Raw genomic sequence first — 22,279 nt, 5'->3', positions numbered from 1 at the left:
GGCAAAAAACCTGGCCTACAATTTGATTTCAACATCTTGCTTTCAGTTCATTTCTGTTGCTCTGCAGGCCATATTTGTTACCACAGGAATAACTCCTGCTTTCACAGTGCAAAATTTTCAGTCATAACTGGGTCTTTTATGTTCATTTTTAGCCATAGCCATATCTAAGATGCTGGATTAGTTCTTAAAAACAAACTGACAAACAACTACAAATTACTGATCTGCAAATTGCATGTACTGTTTAAAATATCCTGGTCTAAAAACATCCATCATAAAGCAGTGCCTTGTTCTTTCCCTTCCAGTCAGCGCAAAATACTGATTGGCACATAGAAAAGCACATCAGACAAAGCAGCTTTTCCCACTGAAATCAGTGGGAATGCTTCTGAGCACTTCAAAGGGTAGAGAAGGATGTCCCCAGCAAGCACATCCATTTCACAGCCTCATCAACGGCAATCTTCTGACCTGAAAGTGAACATGTAAGGACAAAAAGGACCCATTTCTGTGCTGCCCAGGGGTGTTATCTTTGGCCAGCTCCACAAAAGGCAGGAAGGAGGAGCCCTGCTCTCACCCTCTGTGGGCTCTGCTGGCCTCCAACCCAGCATCAGGCGAGGCTTCAGCGAGGTGGAACCGGGCTACCTGAGGGATTGTCAGCTTCCTACTCTAGGCTGCTTAGAGGAAAAAGGAAATAGTCCTGGAACAATGCAGACAGAGGCTTTAAATAACTATCACAGAGGTGCCGCTTACTGGAAGTTAAAAGTTTTATCAGTGTTCTCCCAGCAAACCTTGGATCCCACAGCTGACACCTGAACTAGCAGAGGGAAGGAAGCATGCAGTCAGCCACCACCAAGGCAGAACAGAAAAGAATTATTAGCAAAATCATTTTCTCCTTCATTTTACTCATCCACGGCCATCCATATGCATAGCAAGAAGCCAGATCTCAATCCCAGAACACTGAAAGGAGCCGTCCCCGCCTGCCAAGGCCAGGTTAGCAGGATTACCAGCCTGGACTGCCAATCCCCAGGCACACAGGGTGTGCAGGGCGCACAGGCAAGCTCATTAGCAAACTCTAAAATTACAACACATCCCGGAATCGGGGCTTGCTGGGACATGGCCAAGGCACTGAGCAGGTGAATCCCTCTCCGCCCACCCCGGGGCACACGCGGCTCCCCGCGGGGGTTTCCCAGGGAAGCTGCTCCCGGTGGCAAAGATCCTCCAAAAGGCGGACCCCTGTAGGGGATCCCGGTGCACTGCCCCAACAGGTTCGGCGACATTTAAGCTCCCAGTGTTTAGAAAGACAGCGGCTTTTACTGCTGTTTACATGTCAAACAGCAGCATGATTCACATCGCGAATCCCGAGGCGCTGCCTGGAAACGAAAACCGGGACGCGTACGCCCTGGCCACGCCCGTCTGCTGGACGGTGTCTGCTGGGGATTTTATTTACAGAAGCAGAAAATAAACCATAAAAGCGCCTCAAAGCCTGAGTTCCGCGGCGGGCCCCGGCAAGCGGACAGGCAGCGGCTCGCCGGGGCCGGGCAGGCCCGCGCAGGTGGAACAGCTCTGCCCCAGAGCAGGGCCCGACGCAGCTGAGGCGAGGAGCGGCATCCCGGAATCCCGGGACCGGGAGAGCCCCGGGAAACCGCTCCCGCCATGCCCGGGGGACCCCGGCGCAGCGCCACGCCAAGGACTACAGTTCCCAAGGAGCATTGGGGCAGCCGGAGGCCCAGTAGGCCTACCATTCCCAGCACGCTCCGGGGGGCACGGCTGGGGGGCGTGGGCGTGGCGCTGCGCAGTGCATGCTGGGAGCTGTAGTTGTCCCCGGGGGTGGTGCCGTGCCGGAGTCGCCATGCCGGAGGGAACGGGAGCGCTGCGCGAGGTGCTGCCCAAGCAAGGTACCGGCGACGAGCAGCGCCCGGCCCTGCCCGCCCAGCCCGCCGCTCGCTCACAGCCCTTTTCTCCCTTTGCAGGGCAGCTGTCGGTGGAGGACACGGTCTCCATGGTGCTGTGCAAGCCCAAGATCCTGCCCCTCAAGTCGGTGTCGCTGGAAAAGCTGGAGAAGCTGCAGAGGGCGGCGCTGGAGGCAGCCAAGCCGCCCGAGGCGGCCCCGCCGCCGTCCGCGGGGGCCGCGCCGCCCCGGCAGTAGCGTGGGGAGGGTCGTGCCCGGCCGCACCCGCGATCGGAGGTAGCGCTGGGTAACGGGGCTGCGCGTTGAAATGTGGCCTGAACGCAGGCGGTGGTGCCGGGCTGGGCGGGGAGGCCTTGCGTCGGGCGCTGTTGGTGTACAAGTTGCGCTGGTCGCGGCCCAGGCCATGTTCTAAACGCGTCTTTAGAGGTACCAGAACCCCCTCGCAACACGGGAGGAGGAGAGTTCCACAACCCCCTGCTCCAAGCCGGCCTTACCAGACCCGCTCGAGCACTGAAACGCTCGGCTTCTAGAGCACAGCGTCTTCCGGGCCCTGGAATGGCTATTCCCAGCATTTCAGAACACCTAAAATCTTGACATTAAACTGGAAAACAAAGGAGGGGCTTTACCGTATTCCTGTAAGCGAGTCTTCCTTAGATCCGTCTCGTTCTTGAGCAAGGGCTTTGCGAAGCTCTGCTGCAAAGACACGTTCACAGTATCTGTGCCAGCCTGGACGCTCCCACGCAAGTCAGTTGTGTTTTCAAAAACAGATCTGGTAAATACTTACTTACCATAAGCTTAATTATTCTGTGCTCTCCTCCTGATTGCAATGCCAAAGACTAGCGTTAGATGTACTGCTTAATTTATTCTGTTTAAAATAAACAAAAAGGAGGCAGAAACAAGAGCTTCACAAAAAATATTTTTAATATGTTTTACCAGAACTTTTCACTTTTCCAGTTACATAGAAAAAAAGACAAGTTTGGTACATGGGGGCTGAAACCAACCAGTGTTCTCCCCTGAAACAGATGAATTAATCTTGTGACCCAACTGCATTTTCTTGGGCTCTTTAAAACAAAGAAACTGCTATTTTTTTTTTAACTCCCAAAGCACAGTATTTCTTTAGCAGCAATGGAAATGGGATCACAGCAGCTTAACTTGACCCTTCGATAATAAAGCTTTGTATAAACCAGTGATTTTATGATGACAGCACTGTCCTGGAAAGAGCGAGCGGCAGTCAGACATCGATGCACACGTGGAATGATTAGGTCATAAACATGGCACATACAGAGATAGCTTATTTCAAGGCACCACCACAGCAGAGTGGCCAGTTGTTCTACTATATGCCCAAAGAAAGAACACTTCTTCCTGAAATTTACAAAACTATTAAAAAAAAAAAAAAAAGAAAACAATTTGTACCCAAAACATGTGCTCTTAAAAAAATACGAACTGTGCTAAGCAACTCTTAAATTTGGTATGTCCTAGATGTGTATACATATATACATACACACACCAGAGGAGCATGCGTTTGTATATATCGATAGCGAGCTATGTTCCCTTTCAACTTGTAAGGCTTCAGGAGGCAGCTCTCACATTCAGTAGCTTTCTAGCTTCAGACGACCTCCATCTCCTTCACTCACAAAACGCTTCCTGCCCCTGTAAGAAAGCAGAAAATATCTTTTCAGTAATTTAGAGGAGCATTGCTTGTTTTTTCTTGCTGAGAGGAATCTTCTCCTGGGTCTTGGAAGTCAAATATAAAGTGAGTTCAGCAGGGTTAGCAGTGATCACAATGTCAGCTCAGCTGCTTAAAAATGCTAGTTGGGAAACCTAGGGATAGTTGTTTTCTACTTAAAAACTCAAGTACACAAACCAAAAATACCTCTCAACATATAACTGGTAACCAAAGTATAATCAAGCTTTTGATGCAATGATGACTCTCAACCCTCCCACACACCCAAACCTGCAAAACATTTGATACCAACACACACACACAGTTTTAAGTGTAAAGTCCACGAATGGAGGCTGTTCTTGATGAAGATGCTAACATTCCAAGATCCAAATTTATCACAAGCTGTCAAGATGGTTTAAGAACTCTAACAAAACACTCAAAATAGAAAGGACCTGTCAAATAAATAGTATTCCCAATGCATAAAACTGTGAATAATAGTTTTAACATCCTATTTAAAAATTTACATCTATTCCTCAGAGGAAATGAAACTTACCAACAGTTTTGTGACCAGTAAGGAGGTAACAGCATACTGATTATGTACAGTTCACATAGCATTATTTATGCTACGAGTAACAAACCAAAATCATTATACAAATCACAGGACAGATAGGAGGAATGGGCTGTGCAGAGTTTATCCCATACTAGTCTGTTCCTTTTTTATATAAATGTTACGACTGGTTGTCTCATCTTAGAGCTCTACGTACACTGTTTGGCAAGTTTAAACCATTTTAAAAGGATTTTTTTTCATTTCTCCAGTACAGCTGACAGTTTTCCACTGTCACCTACACAGACCATTGTGACACCTGGATCTTCCAGCTTGGTGCTGCACTGATTTCTACCAAGCAAATCGGGAAACCAGAGGAGAGGCAGCCTTTATCCTCTGGAGAGCACTGAGGGGTGCTGCCTGGGATTCACAGGAGGCTCAAGAATTTATCTCAGCCTCAACAGGCTCCACATCAGTGCAGCTTCTTAATACACGTTTTACCAGTCCAACTGTTTGTCCACCCTCCAGTTTCAACTTCCAGTCAGTAACACTTTGGTCCTAAGATGCTGCTCTCTGTAACCCATGATAGGAATGAAGAGCAGGGACTTGGCCTGTCTACAGTGAAAAAGTACCTGGAAGGGCAGAGGTCTCTCAGTGGTTTGGAGATGATTCCAGCCTGAAAGCATTCCTCGACAAAGCGCTCGAGCACAGAATAGGAGTGTGGCACATCCAGGTTAATGTCTGGGATTTCACAGTAAACCCGTTCATAGCCCTGCAGTGTAAGGATTCAAATAATCATCAGGTTATTCTATGATTTCATTCCAGTGTTTTTAAATACTCTTCTGCATTCCAGAGGATTTTTTTAATATGGTTTCACAAACCTAAAGCATTGCAGCTACAAGTCAGTAGAGAAATAGGGTATATAGTATCAGCCCATATCATGGCAGTATACAAATATCTGTCTACATAAAAACACAACCTGAACTTTTAATTTCTTTACAAGTCAGAAATCCAGACAGTATGAAATCTGTATGTTAGCCTGCCTGTTACTACACGGATAGTAACATGGGATGAAAATTAGTAAGTCTTCCATGTAAGTGAAGAAAATGTGGCCACAAATGACCACCAAAAGTTTATGCAGCAGGGGAGAGACTGGGGACAACCAGAGATGACTTCATCACCTCCCACCAGCAACACAGCTGGATCAGTTTTTATACAAGTGTTCATGAGATCCCTAGTCTGCCCTGGGACAGAACTGCTGTCCTATACTCATCCTGAGAAGTAAAGTCATGGATGATTCCAACTGTGCAAAATACTGGTTTCTATCCTGCTCTACTTGACATCTGTAATTAGTAGGCCTTTATTGTATTATGTCACAAAGAACTACAAAAAAAAGACAAATTTAAAAGATGAAGCAATATTGAAGCATTTTAGATGGTTACTTTTAACCATTTAAATAAAGGCAGCTGGAAATTTTGAAAGACCTTATGCAAAGTTCTCTAAATGCCATACTTACTCTTTTCATTTGGTCCACGGTAATGACAGAAGACTTCCACAGAGTTTTCAACAAATCCAGTATCATTTTAAAGGTCTTTTCTCCAGTTGACTCCAAAACCAGTACAATGGCCTAAAACAAATCATGCAAGTGTTTTGACTAAAATGAAAACTCTGCTTCAGGTACAAGGTGTGTGATCATATGAAGTACAAAAAGGAATGAATGCACTATTATGAATCTTCTGGGGAAAAAAGCCCATTTTCTACATTAACTCACAACTTCAGTTTAGTAATATTATTATTATTAGAAAAGAAAAACTGATGAAAAGTTCTTTGGGTAAGAAAAAAGGTATGAAAATCCAGAAAGGACAAGACAGAGTGAAAAGCATTGCCTGTCTCTGGTTTCAGCACTATGGCTATATCCATATGGCTGCTGCAGTACAGATGGCAATTAATTAATTTTGTGAAATTAAATTTTGGATCCATGGGGTTTTAATTTTGTATCCAGGGGGATTTCTTATCTGTGATTTTAGAAGGACTCAGATGCTTAAAATCTACAATACTGCACAACCCTCATCAATTGAAATGATTCTGTAGTTCTATTGTGAAGGAATTTTCTATAACAAGTTAATTTACTGAAAAGGAAAGTTTGTAGATTGTGGGTGTTCAGCTTTATTGGTAAACAACCATTTCCCAATTTGGCAGATAAAAGAGTACAAATGGGAACAGTCTGCCATATAGGCTGGGTCTGAAATATGTAAGCTTTTACAAATGTGCTGGGTTAAACAATCCCACCCTGAAAAAGGAAGCTCTATAAGCTTAACAAAACCAGGTAACACCCATCAGAATACCCAGATATCTGAAACTAGGAGGAAATAAACACCAAAACAAAGCATGGGAGGGTTTTCTTGTTGCTATTTCTCAGCAGAAAATAAAAGGAGATATTATTTTCAGGAATTTATAATAATCTGAATTCAGCTATTTAACCCCCCAGAATTACTTCTGGATCTTCCCAGAGTCAGCACCAGCTTACTTGTTGCACAATGCACACACAAATGAGCACACAAACCATTAACTTTACATGAAACAATTTAGTTATTCAAATAACAGAACGAGCAACCTAAGCTTCAGATGCATTATGTTATTTGCATGCCCACATCAAAATACCAACAATTAAAGGGACTCTGTTTTCTCCTTACTTCATATACAAGTTCATGGTGAAAATGGGGTACTTCCAGTTCCTGAAGGCAGCGTTCTGCTTCCAGTACATCTCCAGAAAGCAAATACTCTTTCAGCAACATATCAATCTTAAATTTTAAAACAAAAACCCAATAGTAATTAGATACAAAATTCAAAAGCTGTCAACTATTTCGATAATCTACTGTCAACCCAGCAGCAAGTTAGTTCCTCAAACTTGGTGCCAATACTTTTATAAATGTAATTAAATTCAAGCATTAATTAAATGGAGGTGTTATCAGTAACCTGAAACACCGTGTAAGCCAAATACCTATCCACATTGTTGATACAGAAGCACCAAAATCCTTGTTTTATAAGCTGTGTCACCATAAAAGGTGTATATGGGTGTCATTAAGTTTATCCTCTCCCTTGAATGCATTCTCCTATCATCTGTTACACTCCCAACATAGAAATTATAAAATTATTTTTTCTTTTAGACCTGCTTATACTTTGTAGCATGGATCTCTAAACACTCCTGTTTCTTCCTCTTTCTTTTTTCTGTTAGTACTGTGCTTTTGATCAGCAATGCCAAAAAATAATAGTTCATCTAGTTTAGCCAGTTTCATCTTGGCTCTTTTAATTACATCATCACCTTATACTGTGAGGTCTTAAAAAGTTTGAACGCTTGCAAGTTTTGCTTAAAGCAAAAATAAACATATACTTGCAATACAGAATGCTGTACTAGCATGCTCCCACCAGTGACAAATACCACAAAATCAACAAAATCATCTCTATCAGTTCTGCTACTTCGTCTAAATCAATTATATAAAAAAGAAAGTCCAAACAACAGAACAAAACCAACACTCATGACATAAGACATCATTTTAGTACAGGATACGTGTCTCTCTTCCCTCTACCCCAAACAAAGCAAGCTTAGAGCAGGAGCCAGCAGGAGAGAGGGGAGTTTTGTCATTACCTCTTTGACCAGGTGTTTCACAGACTGCTGGCCCCCTCCTGCCCCCCACACGCTGTCGATGCGCTTTCCTCCCTTGCTCATGCTCAGCAGCACCGTGGCTCGGTCCAGCGCAGCTCTAAAGGCAAAGTCAGTGCTTTAAAACCTCATTACAGAACTTCATTAAACGCATCTGCAACTTCCCCCATGGCCACTTCTCCTCAGACAAAGCTACCAGATCTTTGGGAAGAGGTCAGGGTTATCAATTCCACAGGGACCATCTGGATCATAAAAACAGCAAATAAGGTCCCCATGTTGTCTGTCACTCTTGTGCTCCTGCTCATACCAAGGACAGGTTACAATCCTGTGATGGCAGTAGATTAAATCACCAATGCAGAACCTGAAACATCCTCGCAAAAAACAGCTGAATATTTTCTTAAGCAGAAATGGATGGTATCCAGACTCCTCCAAGAATGCAGCTTGGCAGGTGGATCTCAAGCTAAAAAGGCCTGAGTTGCTGCCACACTCAAGAACAGTTTTCTACTGAAATGCTATATTCGGTTTGGGTCTGAAGAATTATGAAACCTTTAGAATTTAAACCGAAGAAAACACTTCTGAAGGTAATTATCTAGTTGAAAAAATAGCACAAGCTAGAGGTGCTTGCCCGTTTATTGAAAAAAAGAATTTAAAAGAGAAGTAAGGTGAAAATAAAGGAAATTGGGGATACAGCATGTACCATCCGTGTAAAGGCGGAACATTTCTCCCAGTCCTCATGCTGGGGGCAAGCCAATAACAATAACTCTATTCACCAAGATTTAATGAGCAGGAAAGACTGGCCAAGAAATAACAAAGGCAGCAAAGCATCCCAGATGTGCAGAATGCAGGCTACAATCCTTCAAATCACAGGACACATTTATATAAGTGACAGACAATTTTCTCAATTTGAGCCCCCAAGGTAGGCAGCCAAGAACTGCTCTTCCTTCTGAAAGTGCCCAACTGTAATCATTGCAAATGCAACTTCTGGAAGAAACAGGAGTTCAGGACTTCCATATTAAGCCTGAAACATACACTTACGGGGGTTAAGAAAAATAAAACATGACTCATTATTAAAACATCCCTCTTTGTCAGAGATTGCTGCTTCAAACTTCTCACACTGACATGGAAAACAATTGTACTTCTTGACAAACAGAGCATTACAGGGAAAGTCTCGGAAATCACTGTACAAGCTTCAAATCTTTGTAAGGCAAAACAGTTAATCCCTTGTGTATTTCACAACATATTTACAGCAGCTGTCCTGATGCTATATTTACCCATTAATCACATTAAAGCTTTTTCTAAGACAAAACCTTCTATAACCACTTCTTCTTTCAGCTTATTTTTCACCCTGAAACATAAGCTAGACAACAAACCTGACAAACTGAACTCAAATGTAATACATTTTTCAGAACTCAGTATTTCTCCTCTGACTAGAGTCATTCTGGATTTTGTTGGTTTTGTTGCAGATTTTGTGGTTTGCTTTTTTTTTATTTCAAATTTAAAAATAAAGGAAGTTAAAGAACTGCATGATTTATTGTGAAGCTGTAAATTTCTGATCATCATCTTTGACATTTGGAATAGAAAATTATCTCTATACAGAAAGCAAGGAAATTACCGAGCTTGGACACAATCCACAGTGCCTTTGTAGCCATCTATGTAGGTACTGCTTAGGATCCCATCTCCAACAGCTCTAGCAATGAACTGGCCCACCAACTGCAACAAAACAGAAGCATTTTTAATTAAATGCTGAATTTCAAAGAAGTTCTAAGTAGATAATTATAAGGTGCCTGGTTTTCTGATTTTATTTAAATGAGCTGTTTCGAAGTGAAAACACAGCCTGGGTAATTGGGAGAGGATTACAGACAGTAAGAAAATCAATAGATATTTTTCAAAACACAGAGTCTATTTCAGTTTATTTGATCTATTTTAGCCACAAAAAGCTTTTGACTACTGTCATAAAGATTTACAAATATACCTGCGGTGCCCTGGGAGAATCCAAAACCAATTCAGGTAGTTCTTTGAGCAGTCTATCAAAGGATTTTTCCACATCAGTTTTGCTTACTACTGTCCCACAAAGGTCGGAGATAAGCTTAGATGTCATTTCCCTGTGACTAGCCTTCCCCTCTAATGCCAAGGAAACAGCCAGCACTGGCACACTGTATTTCATTTCACCAAGGTTTAAATTCTTCAGCATCTCCTAGATAAGATTTGAAAAACAAAACAATGAGATTTCGTAATTTTTGTTATTTAAATACATAACTAGACCTCAAATAAATATTTATGTGCTTATACAATTACATATATGCTTCTGCTCCTGTAATTAATATAACTGCTTGTGCATTCTTATAGTACATTTCTTGCCAACTTCTCTATAAACTCATTCATAGCTGGCAATTGCATTACCTTGTACGCTACAGCTTTGACCCCCGAAACAAAGAAATAAAAAGGCATGTAACATACCGAAACTTCATTAGTATCTCCATGTTCAAAATACTCCTGGATGATTGGTGTTAAAGTTTTTTCAAATGCTCTTTCATCAAGAGGTAAAACTACTGTTTCATAGACACAGTTCTCCTGTTTTAAAAGACAGCAAAAGGAGATACCCTTACTATCTTTTCTTGCACCTTATGCAGCACTAATAGTATCAAAATAGTGGGTTTTTTAATCCTTAATGCTTTGTTCTTGGTAGCCAATATTCTGCCAAAAAACATTAGACTCTGTCTCTATTATTAAAGTGTGAACAAGGCTGGCTAGTTGTCATACTTCTTCATATTTTAAATTTACTGTTAGCTGAATTCAACTGAAAGGCTGAATTTACTGTTAAACAATGGTAAACACACAGAACTCTGTTCCTAGGATTCAACTGATACCACAGGAGCAGAGGTCAAGTGTCTCCATTCTGAAGGGAGAGCGACAGAAGCTCCTGCCCCAGCCCAGCAGAGCTGGCTGTACCACAGCATCTTCCCCTGCAAGTGGCACTCCTGTCCCTGGCAGGAACCCTGCCTTGTTCCCTCTTCCCTGGTGGCTGTGTGACCAGACAGGTGGTGCCATGCACAAATCACAGAAAAGGCATTTTCAGAATACTTGTGAGCAAAGACGTTCCCTGAGGGGAAAAAAAAAGCATACAGCAAATGCCTCATGTATCACCTGTCCTGTAGAGTTCCAGCAGCACCAGATCTCCCTGCTCTAATTTAGTTCCCTGCTCTGCACCTACAGAAGGAACATTCAGAGCAATACTACAGAGCTGAACAAAAACATCCAATCAAAGGTATTTTTCAACCAATGTTCAATGGAAAGAAACTTTTCATGATCAAGAAGTATAGTAGAAATCAAAAAACCTATCATTCCATCACCATTTGGTTTGTGTAACCAAAGTTACACAGAATGTTCATCCTTTATTAAACTTTGTTCTATGCACTTGTCAGCTCCACTTTTAATGGCTATTTCTGTTAATGTAAAGTATCAAATTTTAGGGAAAATTGATTCTGGAAGAGGTTTTGATATTCTCACATACCATTCTTTTAGCAGCTACAGCAAAAAGCCTCTACTCAAAGGACACCACCATTGTTCTGCTTATATAATACAGAATGTATTTATGGTCAGTCTTGCAACCGTATTGATCTCAGAGCCTTCAGCAATCTGTGTTTGTAATCACTATTTCCCTTTCAATTGTAGAAAGCCCCTCTACCCAATAAGCTTTGCTTTCTTTCCCCTTCCGTCAGTAACATGGCTGTAAGATACAATCTTCCATAACATATTCTAAATATATGTCAACAAAATATCCAAGCTGTCAACTTCATGAAGTGTTTATACCAAGCAGACAAGACATTGGGCAGGCTGGGAATACAGGGAAAAGAAAAATCTATGAAGGATACTGTCCTCACTAAACTCCCAACTTGAGCAAGTCTGTGCTGCATTTTGAACAGTGTGTGCAATATGGAGAGCACTGCAACATCCACCTCCATGGGAACCAGCACTAGAGAACATACCAGGGAAAGGGATGCTACTTACTCAGGCACAGAAAGAGGGCTTGGGGATAAGATTTGCGAGTATTACATTGTGACTTCTACACTAGCTGACTTTTTACTAGCCAGTAATCTATTCTTATGCATAAGAATGAGCATTCAGTGTAGCCAGGCTGACATTCATGTTAATTCACTGAAATCAACAAATGGAAATATAAACCAACACTGCAAAGAAACTATTTGCATACCTGGTCATCATCATAATTAGGATCCTTAATATCTACTTCTTCCACATCATACACTTGACCTGGTGTTCCCCAAACTCCTTTACCACCTGCTCCACCTGGCAAAATATGGGAGAGTAAGTAAGAACCACCAGATTTCAACACAACATTCTTTCCCTTAAAAGTGATCTATCCCTGCTTGTGCCCATCTCCTGACAAACAATACATGCTGAAGAGAGTGTGCCTGTCTGACAAGTTCTCACTTCCTCAGCTACTTTTCACTTTCCAATAAGACACTAGAAGCAGTATGGTCTGCACAAGATTTACTGAAGGTTGAAACTGTACTTTAGAGTACAGACATGATTTAAATTTGCATTAGTAACAGTCCCATGAACCACCAACAGTTCAGATTTGTCTATTAAGCCTGTTAAGGAAATGTACTTCCCTCAAAGACAGATGTTGATTGATCAGACAGACATATTATATTTGCTGCCATCTGCTATTGCATCCACTAAATAACATAAAGGGCCAAATGCCTGCACACAAACTGTGGTCTATGAATATGATTCCCAGCAGAAAAAAATGTACAGTGCTTTGAACAAATCTTTATCTTTCTCATTCTACTCTCTTCACTAAGCTACACCAACCTTTCTTTGGTAGACCTCTTCCCTTTCCAGACCGGGAGCGCCTGTCCAGGAGTTTCCCCTTTGGGCTCGTTGGTACAACTCCAATCTTCAGTGTCTCTCCATTCTCACTAACAGAGTCTCCTCTCCCAGAATCTCTAGATGAGTTTTTCCTCAACCGTCTCTTTGCTTTAGCATTTATTTTGGCTTCAGTAATTGAAGTTGCAGGAATCCAATTTCCATTGATTTCAGTTTTTCGTTCCTCAGGCCCACCATTTTCTTCATCACCAGAAAATGGAGCATCATTTAGATTCTCAAGTTCTTAAAAAGAAGACAGAAAAAAACCTTTTCATTTTAAACAGTTTTATGTTAGAATACCAAAACAGACTGCATTTAGAAAGGATTATTATATCATCTAGAACTCCTGTTTTCAACAGTGCTAAGGCAAACATTGTTTTTAAGGTATGTCTACATATTTCAGAAATAAGGAGTTCCTTATTCCTCTGCACAAAATATCCACAATCTAAACAGAGCAGATGTCAAGAGTTGGAAAGCAAATTAATAAAACCATACATAAATACATAAACCACAGAAAACCCCACCCTTGTTAAACAAAAACTATCTGAACTCCTAAGTGCATTAGATCTAAGTGCCTCGTTCTCACTCCACCCACTCTTCTCTTGATTTAGAAACAAATGAAACTGCCAATACAGTAAATTCTGTAGGAACTCACCAATGTTACAAAACTCGTCACCAAAGTGAAATTAACTCCCTAAATCATAGACCAACATTCCCCTTATTCAATTCAAGGAATTTCAAACACAGCTCACTATCATGAAAAGCAACAATTTTGGCATAGAAGAATATAAAAACATCACAACTTTTACGTTCTTAAGGTTATGGGGGGAAAAATGCTGTTAAATAAACAAAGTCTGAAGAGCTTGGTAATGAAGACTCCTACAATACACAGTCCTTTGAATCAGTGGGACCTCTCTTCTCTATAGATTGTCCCTCACTGTAGCTTCTGTCAAGACACTTTCTAAACACAACACAATCAAATATAATAGGTTTCTTTTGTACCCAACAAAAAACTCACAACTCAAGGATCTGTAAATACCTCAGAGCACTGAGAAGCACAATAACTTCACTCCCTGTGGAATCTAATGCACATTTAATATTTAGGTCTAAAATCTTATTTCACGAAGTTAAGTTGTCCCCGACTCGTGCTGTGTGGTTCAGCAGAATGTCTTATTTAGAGCATTAGAAACAAAAGCTTAGAAACAAGCTATTCTTCCCCTTCTTAACTGATCAAGAGTCACAAAAAAAAAAAAAAAAAAAAAAAAAGCACCTGAGAACCTCTTTACTTTCCCATTAGTACCCTGGGTGTCCTTGCAAATTACAAGACACACACAGAGAACAGCCTCTGCTCTCTGTTACACAGTTTTCGTTTCTTCAGAACTGAGTAGAGTTCTAAAGACACAACCCACGGCCTCAAGACTAGCAGGGCAATAAGAGGGCACTCAGAAGAAGCTGCTTTTCCAATGCTTTACAGAAAACCTCACTGCCATAAACCCAGAATATGAAGAGTATTCAAAATTTACATTTGAATTTAGCTAATGTATCAATTCACCTTTCTAATAACTTCTCATCAGCAACATGTATTTGGCAATGTTTCTCAGAATTATGCTTTTTTCACTTCAAAACAAGTTCATGAAAATTTGTTTTTAAAGCAAAGTGGACTAATAAAATATTGCCAATCTCCAAATATTTAGCCATATCAAAGAGTATATTAAACTGAGCAAACTTTGATGGAACTGCCTCTTTGTGATCAAAGAAATAACATCTATGTACTGGTGTTCACAGATGTGAATGCTACAGCTGAGTAATAACGCCGCCATTCCAGGCTAAGCTTCATCTTTCCACTCATTACTCCCACAAAAGCATTCCTTTTATGCTTGCAGCAAGCTAAAAAAGAAAAGCATGCATCACATCCAGGAAAAGATTTCTCACAAGCAGCTTTCTCTGTTTGTCTAACATTTTAATAAAACAATGAGAGATTTGCATAAAGCTAACAGAGGGGAAAAAAAGAGCAAACCCAAACAGGTTTCCTTCCTCTCATTCCCCAGGAGACTCCATCAGCAACAACCAGCTCCTCTCAGTCAAATGCACTCAAATTCTTCTTCATGTTCAGTCTCCCATGAATTTCCCCAGTTTACACCTGAGACCTGGCTGTCCAGAAACCCCGCTCTTCAATGACCACTTACTTCTTTCTCAGTTTCCACAGAAAATGGCCAACAATTAACACAGGTCAGGCCTGACTCTGACAGCTTTAAGGGAAGCCACAGGGGAGGCTACAGTCCAACCTCTCTACACAATCCTGATCTCAGGTTCAAGACTAAAGGAAATCCTCCACAGGAAACATCTAACCCATAAGAATTAATATTTCTCACTGCACTACTACAAAGTTTTTTATATAACAGTATCACTTCCAGCTGCAGCCTCTTTCTCCATAATATGGTAACCAACTGGCCCTCCACTATTAGTTACCTAGTTAGGCTTGAAAAAACATTCTGAACACATATACTGCTTTCCAAAAGCTTAAAATAAGAATCTAGAAAATGGTGCAGATCTTCCTTCCAGCTTCTCATTTTTGCATCATATAACATATACAGGCAGTAACAGCCTTCAATCAACCTTAATACTTTGTTTACTATATATTAAGAAGTTATCCAAATTTCTCTCATTACCCTGCCATTAAGCCTAGCAGGCTCACTTAAAATCTGTGCTTTTATGGGCTACCTTCATTAACAAAGCCTTCTACCAATTTAAACTGTCCAAACTCTGTCAACCCAGCTCTTCTGCAGCTTTCCACCTATTATCCAAATATAATTCTAAAATGTTGAGAACCAAGGTGTCTTCAGCATTAACCTAATTCTGCATAAATATCAGAAATCATATGGAGTATATTGCCACCTTAACTGCATTACCTGCCATCTAAACACATATACATGTTATTCTGAAAAACATTTAAAACCTCTTTGACATGAAAGAGTCAGTGCAGACCATCATAACCTTAGGAAGATACAGAAAACAACATGAATCTATGTTCCCCTGACTAAGCATCATAAAATAAATATGTGATATGGACAAAACAGTTCATTTCATGGCAGTCTAACATGTACTTCCTAATTTTTTCCCATGCCAACCCATTCCCAATCAAGCCCTTCAACATTAGTTTCCCCTAATTTTAAGGTAAATTGTTGTATAAAAGCAGAATTTATACCTCTTAAATACACCTACACATTTTGAGTTTGGTTTTTTTCTTCACACCAGCACTACTTGAACTCAGGTGATAAGGAGACAAGTGCAACTACTATCCAGTAACTTACAGAAATGCTAACTTTATTGTTTTAATAAAACTTAAATAAACATAATAAAGCAGGATTCTATGATATGTAATTGAAAAAACTATTCTGTAAGTTTTTGATTTTTTTTTAACCAGTACTGTTAAAAAATTATTAGGTGATGCATTTTTTTCTACAGAGAACACTTCTGGTCAGCTAAATTTTAAGATAAAAATTTAAGATATTTTAATAAAAATTTAAGGAAAAAAGACCCGAAACAACTGAATATATTACTTACCTGTTGGTGTAATATAAATGTGTTCCTTTTCTATTTCCATAGCTGCTTAACAGAGCTGACTGTGAAATGTAAAGTCTTAATGTTTTCCCTCCAAGGCCTAAACAGAAACAGAAAAGCTTAGAGAACAAAAGACACTAGACCAAAGTAAAATGCAAAGGCTTCACTCACAAAATATAAAAATGGAGGGGAGGGGCTTAAGCTATAATTAACTATTAGTAACAGCTGAAAAGCTCCTGGGAAGGTAAATGGTGTAGCAAGAGAGGAGCACCACCTTCCAGTGCATCTAAGCCTGGATGCCTTAGCAGCTGTCAGTTCTGTTGCTTATAAAGGGGACAAAAGCCGTTATTTTAAGGCTAAAAGCCCATGTACACAGCTTTTTATAGCTGATAAAAGCCACCTCTATCAACCTAGACTGTCCTGTTGTGCCGAGTGGTTATCTGTATGAGTGTACAGTATAAATGTTATAACTGCATCCACGAGAGAAACGTTCTTCGTGTGAATGATGCTGATAAAATGGTACTAATTTATCAAGTTCAGCCCAGCCCTCAGAAAACAAGCTAATTTTTGATCCTCCCCTCAAGGACATAGTCTTTGTTTTATTGTATATGTACATACAGCTATCAAGCTTTCACATCTGTGCTTCTGCACCCTTCAAACACTCCTTGCAACCACCAATCTGCAAGGGATAAAGTTCTCCTCATTTTAAGACATCTCCTTTTCTGCTCCTCTTTCTCCCTCTTCCTAGTAGCTGCTGCTCTCCAAACCACCCCATATCACTGTGAACAGGATGGCATCATCCATCTTTCCTCTATGTACATAAAAATTAAGCAGTCCCAGAATTCCCTTGCACACATTTTCACCTGCAAGATTTTCACAAATCTTTTCATAGGCCTGGGAACACTACTAGTATTTGTGTCTGTTCCATAAGAATTCAGTAGTCCTTTTTTCCCCCATCTCATCCTTTGCTGTCCTGAAAACTGTTCACCGTTGAGTGGCAAGATTGTGACACCAAACAACTGCATCCCCTTCCCCTTTTCTTCTCTTCCCTGGTTTTCCCCTTTCATGCCCACTTGCCTGCCACAGACCCATTAACAGCAAGTGATTCATCACAGACCGTTGGCAATAAAGAAACTCTGTTTTGGGGCACAGCTGTCATGGTCTTTTATTTCCTAATGCCAAACCAAACAGTTCCCAGCCTTGTGCAATAAGAGTCTTCCCTGCCCCACACATTTTTTAAAATAAATATTTTTCGTGAGTTACCTCAAGCAATCATTCAGGAGCTCTCAAGTGTTCCCAGTCACTGTCGGTTGAGATACTTTTCTGTGTGGGTCTCAGTCTAATCTGCTCAAACTACCTTGTAAGAACAGTTTTATCCTTCCTATTGGAACGTTCCATCAGTTGTCCACCTCTTGGGAAAAGACAAAAAAAGGACAAAACCTGTGTTAAATAATAATCACAGCTTTCATCATTTGTAATCAAGTTCTAAATTTCAAGTGGAGAAATGCTCTTCCTGTATAGAACCCTAGCTGAAATCCTCCACCTTGCAGGTGGCAACATAATCAATAACAACTCAACTTCCAAGTGATGCCATTCTGAGATTCAGCACCCTGGTTTGTTTATAACAAGGATGATGGAATATCCAAACCTTACAAGTCCTGATGTCATACCGATCAGAAGATAGGAAACACACTCTCAGCTTAGCAGGAGATTGCTGGAGTTTCAGGATGCTGGGATTTATCACTGTATCCAAAACCCATTATTTTCTGATGCGCAGACTTACATCATACAGCACTACCGATAAAACTACAGCACACAATTTGGAACACTGCCTTAAAAACATCAGAATCCATGTTGGAAGAGATAACACAGGAACAAAATGGACAGAAGCCACTTTAGGCAAAACATAAACGCCATGGAAATTTTTAAGATGAATCAGTGATATGAAGAGTACTTTTAAAGTAGTCCGTAAGACAAGAGTATTTTTCTAAGTCATTGAAATCCACCAATAAAACATGCTCGGTGCTCTGCACCCACTACCATTTCCTGCACTTCATCTAAACAGGCAATTCTACCTCAGCAGGCACATTAACCTTTAGAAAAAACACACGCACCAGAACAAAGCTTCCTAAAGTTATCAAGGGTGCAAAGCATCCCTGGGTAACTTCCACATAGCATACGCTTATTTTCCCTTCTCCCTAACTTTAGGCAAACACCCCCGATCACCGAAGCTTTGGAGACGTGCCAACACTAGCTGCTGTTCTGCAGCCGCACACAAAAAAGCCACGGTAAGATTCGGTACTCCTACCAAACCCGTGCCGCTGGCCGGGACCAACGGCGGCGCAGCGCCGGCGACGAGGAGCGGGCGGGACTGACGGCTCAGGCCGCCGGACCGAGGGCTGCAGGCCGCTGGGAGCGGGGCCGAGGGCTCAGGCCGCCGGGGCCGGGCCGGCACACAGGCACGGGCCTGGCAGTGGCTGCCGCGGCCCGGGAGCTCCCGCAGCCCCCGGGATTCGCCCGCAGCTCCGCCGCTCCCTCAGGGCCGCCGGGGCCGGGCCGAGTCCCCCCTCAGCCGCCGCCGCGCGCGCTCCCGCTGCCGGCCGTGCGCGCGCCCGACACCCGGCCCCGCCCCCGCGCGCGTGCCCGCCCCCTGCCTGCCTGTGTTTTCTGCCCCAGCGACACGGCCACCCGCGGCGCGGCCATTGGCTGCCTGCCGCCCGCCCCACAGCCAATCGGCGGGCGGGGCTGGGCGCGCGCTCGGCTCGGATGGAAGGCCGGGGGGAGAGCGGGGAGGGCGAGACCATCGCGGGTGGGGCTGGGGGGAGGGGGGAGCGGGAAGGAGCCATTGGTGCGGGGAGGGGAGCGGGGGGCTGAGGCGCACCTGAGCAGCGCCTTCCATTTGCCTGTGAAACACAGCCCGGAGCGCCCACACGGGACAGCGTCGCCTTAGCCCGTCCGTGGAGGGGGCTGGTGTGAAGCGGCAGCCCCCGGGATGTGGGAGAACTGCTCCTCACATCCCGCCTGGGCGTGCTGGGTGTTAGCACCAGGGCAGCCGCGGAAACGCGGCAGCTGTGCCTGGTTTCTCATCCACGTGCTGTCCTACTTCTTTAATTAAAAGTCTGGTTTTTTCCTTTTTCTGAAGCAAAGTCATCAGCACAAATAATCTATTACCTTTTATCTGTGCTAACAAGGGGAGTTCAGGCCTGTGGCCGCCTCCCAACACAAACCCTTCCCTCAGCATGGGGACAGGGATTTGGGCATGGCGGCGGGGAAGCTCCGAGCTGCCCAGAGCCGGGATCCACACGGGATTCCTGGTGCCCCAGAGCCGGGATCCACACGGGATTCCTGCTGCAGCCACCTCTTCTCTCCTGCTGAAATTCTTAACGCGCTGCAGGTTTAGGATGGACAGCCAAACCGTGCTGTTTGTCCATCCACAGCCTTCCAAATTTCTCACCTTGTTATAGTTTACATTTACCCTGTTTATTCTCTTCGAGCTGCCTGAGGGCACACACCTAATTAGAGATGACAGTCTCCTCTCATTGTCATGTGCCTTGCCTCCATTCAGGTCTCTCCTCAAAACTCAGCTCACCCTTTGTTTTCTCTCCCTAATTTCTCACTCCAGAGAGCCCCAGCAATGAGGGAAGCAAATACAGATCCCTTCTGCTTTGGTACTTGTGCAATGCAGGATTTTCCAGCTGCCAGCAAGAGAATCTTCCTCAGTAACTAAATTATGACTTGATTTTTGTGGTATTATGATATATTTTTCCCGTATAATTCTACTCCAGATTGGTATACGTCTGACTGAAGTAGCCAAATGAGCCAAAGTTCCCTTGTGTAAGAGCCACTGAATTAATTTACTGGCCTGGCTTTGCATGAATTATCCAAAATAGGTTTAAGATTTAAAACAATATTATCTGTTAAAAGAATGTGCAGCACAATTGCCATGTTTTCATGATACTTTCCTCATCAGCCAAATGACAGAAAGGTTTTCTTTCTTGCTCATGAAGACACTAATTTGCAGACTTTTTCAAGTCAGAACAGTCCAACGTGCTCACACAAGATTTTCTTCACATGCAACCTAGAAGCAGCTTTAAAAGATGTTGTTTCCTCATTAATCAAAAAATAGTTCCTAGTTTGCTCTTTTGCTGACTCGTGCGTACCAAGCAAACCACCACAGTGTCATCACCGAGATTTGGAAAATAAATTCTACCTATTTACATTGATCACAGAATTCAGCTTCCCCTGCAAGGCACAGTGGGGCTTTAAAGAGATTTTTCAGTAAAGAAAAAAGAGGTGACAGAAAGACTGAAGCAGTAACCAGAACCTGCACAAGAGAAGATGGCACAAAATACTGTATCATGCCAATTGCACCTTTTAAAGCACCACAGAAAATTGCTAGAGGACTTTCTGCTAAAGTTGAGGACTGGATCACTTCCAAGAGGCCTAAAAGCTGGGTCAGTAATCAAAAGAAGATGAAAACCCCCCAACCATCCAGCACATCTCCAGACAAGAAAACTGTTTTTTTCTTTCTTCTGGTGAATGTTTCTATTAGCAGCTGGGTTATCAATCACTGAAATCTCATCTGCACACATTTTCTGATTTCTAAAGCACTGTGACATGAAAAAAAGCTGAGGTGCATGAAAGATAATTTGTATTTCTCCATTGTATCAAACAGCCTACTAAAAGACATCACCTCTTTTTCCCTTTCTAACCTCAAAGCTGCCTGCAATAACTAGAAAACAGCTGATCACATGCTAACCTCTCAGCTGTGGAGACCTACTCGCTCCCTCCTGTCCTCCTTCCCTCAGACATATTAACAGCAAACATACCACCAAAATCCCCACAAAAACAAAACAGCAAAATTCCTCCTCCCATAGGAAAAAAAAAAAGAAAAAAAGAAAAAAAAGAAAGAAAAAACAAACACGACTCTCCGGTCCGTTTCTGGTGGATTTGCAGCTCGGGCCAGCCAGAGAGGGGTGTTCAGCTGGACCCCGCTGCCCGACACCTGCGTCCCGGGTTACCTGTGCCGTGCCCCAGCCGCCCGGCCCCTCCTGCGCTTCCACCCCTGCAGCCGCCGATCACCTGGAGCAAAATGCTTGCACGGAGGCGAGCAGGTCACTTTCTAGCAGTCTTCCTTCCTTAGAGCCTGCTGGGTTGTTTTCAAACTCTCCCCTCCCTTTCTCACATGCAGGCCAAGCCCTCCCGTAACACCCAGGGGAGGAATCCATTGGCTGGAGCTCCCCAAAACGCGTGGAGCAGCCCTTCCCCCCGTGCGATGTTTGTTCCACAATAGCCCCCGCGTGTGTCCACGCTGCCCGGCCAGGCTCTGCCGGCCCTCGCTTCTCACCGAGCTCTGCCCGGGCTGGCGTTGCGGTGACTCACGCACGGCTTCCGACCTCCCGCACCACAGACAGCACTGAAAAGCAGAGAGAAGTTGCCTTGGCTTAGAAACACCACCGAGCATTTCCCTTGCGCTCCCCACTGCGGATTTTTCAAAGTTTTACTTTCTGTTTTAGATATTTTCGATAGGCAGCATCTGTGCTCCTGACACCTCAGCCGTGCTGTTTGATTACAGTCGAGTCTGTTACTGTGTCACTTGGAATAAGAATTTCCACACATAATGCAGACAGCAAAAATGTATCATATCTGTTAAATCAATCTGCTCTGTTCAGTTGCCTGTCTCTTGGCCTTCTGCTTTCTTTCCCTTCAGACTACTTTTATTTTTGAATCTTCGGCTAAGGTGCCTGCGTGATATGAACTGCAAACACAGCAAACCCATTTTTCTTCATCAGGCAGCGTCAGCTCCAGGTTGAAAAGGTACTAAAACACGCCTTCGCTTTTTTAAATGCTCAGTAATTAGACCTGCTTTTGAACATCCTCGTGCAGCTCCATCCGAGAGCTGGGGTCGGGGCTGTGCTGCAGACCTGGGCGCCCTTGGCGAGGTGCAGAGCGATCGCCTTGGGTTTGCCTGAGCACGGGGACTGAAGTGTCACCCACCGCCATGGCTCTGCATAAACACTTTCCCCAACCACTGCCTTCCTGTCTCTCTCGTGGCTTCCC

The 22,279-nt window shown here is 43.1% G+C and overlaps 2 protein-coding genes across 7 annotated transcripts; one reads left to right on the top strand and one right to left on the bottom strand.

The window, feature by feature from the left end:
• Positions 1-1,773: 1,773 nt before the first annotated feature.
• On the top strand, positions 1,774-11,956 carry BBIP1 (BBSome interacting protein 1). Of its 2 annotated transcripts, XM_088169329.1 has the most exons (3): positions 1,774-1,889; positions 1,965-2,179; positions 4,383-11,956. In XM_088169329.1, the coding sequence occupies exons 1-2, from the start codon at positions 1,844-1,846 to the stop codon at positions 2,138-2,140; spliced, it is 222 nt and encodes a 73-aa protein (XP_088025455.1). In that variant the 5' UTR covers positions 1,774-1,843; the 3' UTR covers positions 2,141-2,179; positions 4,383-11,956. The 2 variants fall into 2 exon arrangements, with proteins under 2 accessions (XP_088025455.1, XP_014727971.1); XM_014872485.2 differs by lacking the exon at positions 4,383-11,956 and having other exon boundaries at positions 1,965-3,089.
• Positions 2,807-21,813, bottom strand: PDCD4 (programmed cell death 4). Of its 5 annotated transcripts, none has more exons than XM_014872484.2 (13): positions 21,567-21,813; positions 17,483-17,630; positions 16,223-16,319; positions 12,605-12,901; positions 11,982-12,076; positions 10,229-10,342; positions 9,744-9,965; positions 9,384-9,481; positions 7,757-7,871; positions 6,804-6,911; positions 5,627-5,737; positions 4,743-4,882; positions 2,807-3,553 (listed from the first exon to the last, which is right to left on the bottom strand). In XM_014872484.2, exons 3-13 carry the CDS (start codon positions 16,260-16,262, stop codon positions 3,493-3,495), a joined length of 1,401 nt encoding a protein of 466 aa, XP_014727970.1. In that variant the 5' UTR covers positions 16,263-16,319; positions 17,483-17,630; positions 21,567-21,813; the 3' UTR covers positions 2,807-3,492. The 5 variants fall into 5 exon arrangements, with proteins under 5 accessions (XP_014727970.1, XP_014727969.1, XP_014727968.1 ...); XM_014872483.2 differs by lacking the exon at positions 21,567-21,813 and adding an exon at positions 21,302-21,542; XM_014872482.2 differs by lacking the exon at positions 21,567-21,813 and adding an exon at positions 21,241-21,531.
• Between the last annotated feature and the right edge of the window lie 466 nt (positions 21,814-22,279).

Source organism: Sturnus vulgaris, chromosome 8 (assembly GCF_052056855.1).
Source record: "Sturnus vulgaris isolate bStuVul1 chromosome 8, bStuVul1.hap1, whole genome shotgun sequence".
Classification (NCBI taxonomy): domain Eukaryota; kingdom Metazoa; phylum Chordata; class Aves; order Passeriformes; family Sturnidae; genus Sturnus; species Sturnus vulgaris.
Note: the sequence above shows the minus strand (reverse complement) of the source record. Positions and strands in the feature narration are given on the sequence as shown.

What these genes read in the sequence shown, in the direction of transcription:
- BBIP1 (XM_088169329.1), top strand. Translation starts at nt 1,844, where the DNA reads ATGCCGGAGGGAACGGGAGCGCTGCGCGAGGTGCTGCCCAAGCAAG. An exon ending in CGAGGTGCTGCCCAAGCAAG is followed by an intron (nt 1,890 to 1,964) that starts GTACCGGCGACG and finishes CTCCCTTTGCAG; the next exon opens with GGCAGCTGTCGGTGGAGGAC.
- PDCD4 (XM_014872484.2), bottom strand. Translation starts at nt 16,262, where the DNA reads ATGGAAATAGAAAAGGAACACATTTATATTACACCAACAG. An exon ending in AAGAGGTCTACCAAAGAAAG is followed by an intron (nt 12,077 to 12,604) that starts GTTGGTGTAGCT and finishes ATATTTTGCCAG; the next exon opens with GTGGAGCAGGTGGTAAAGGA. An exon ending in TGAAACACCTGGTCAAAGAG is followed by an intron (nt 6,912 to 7,756) that starts GTAATGACAAAA and finishes TTAAAATTTAAG; the next exon opens with ATTGATATGTTGCTGAAAGA.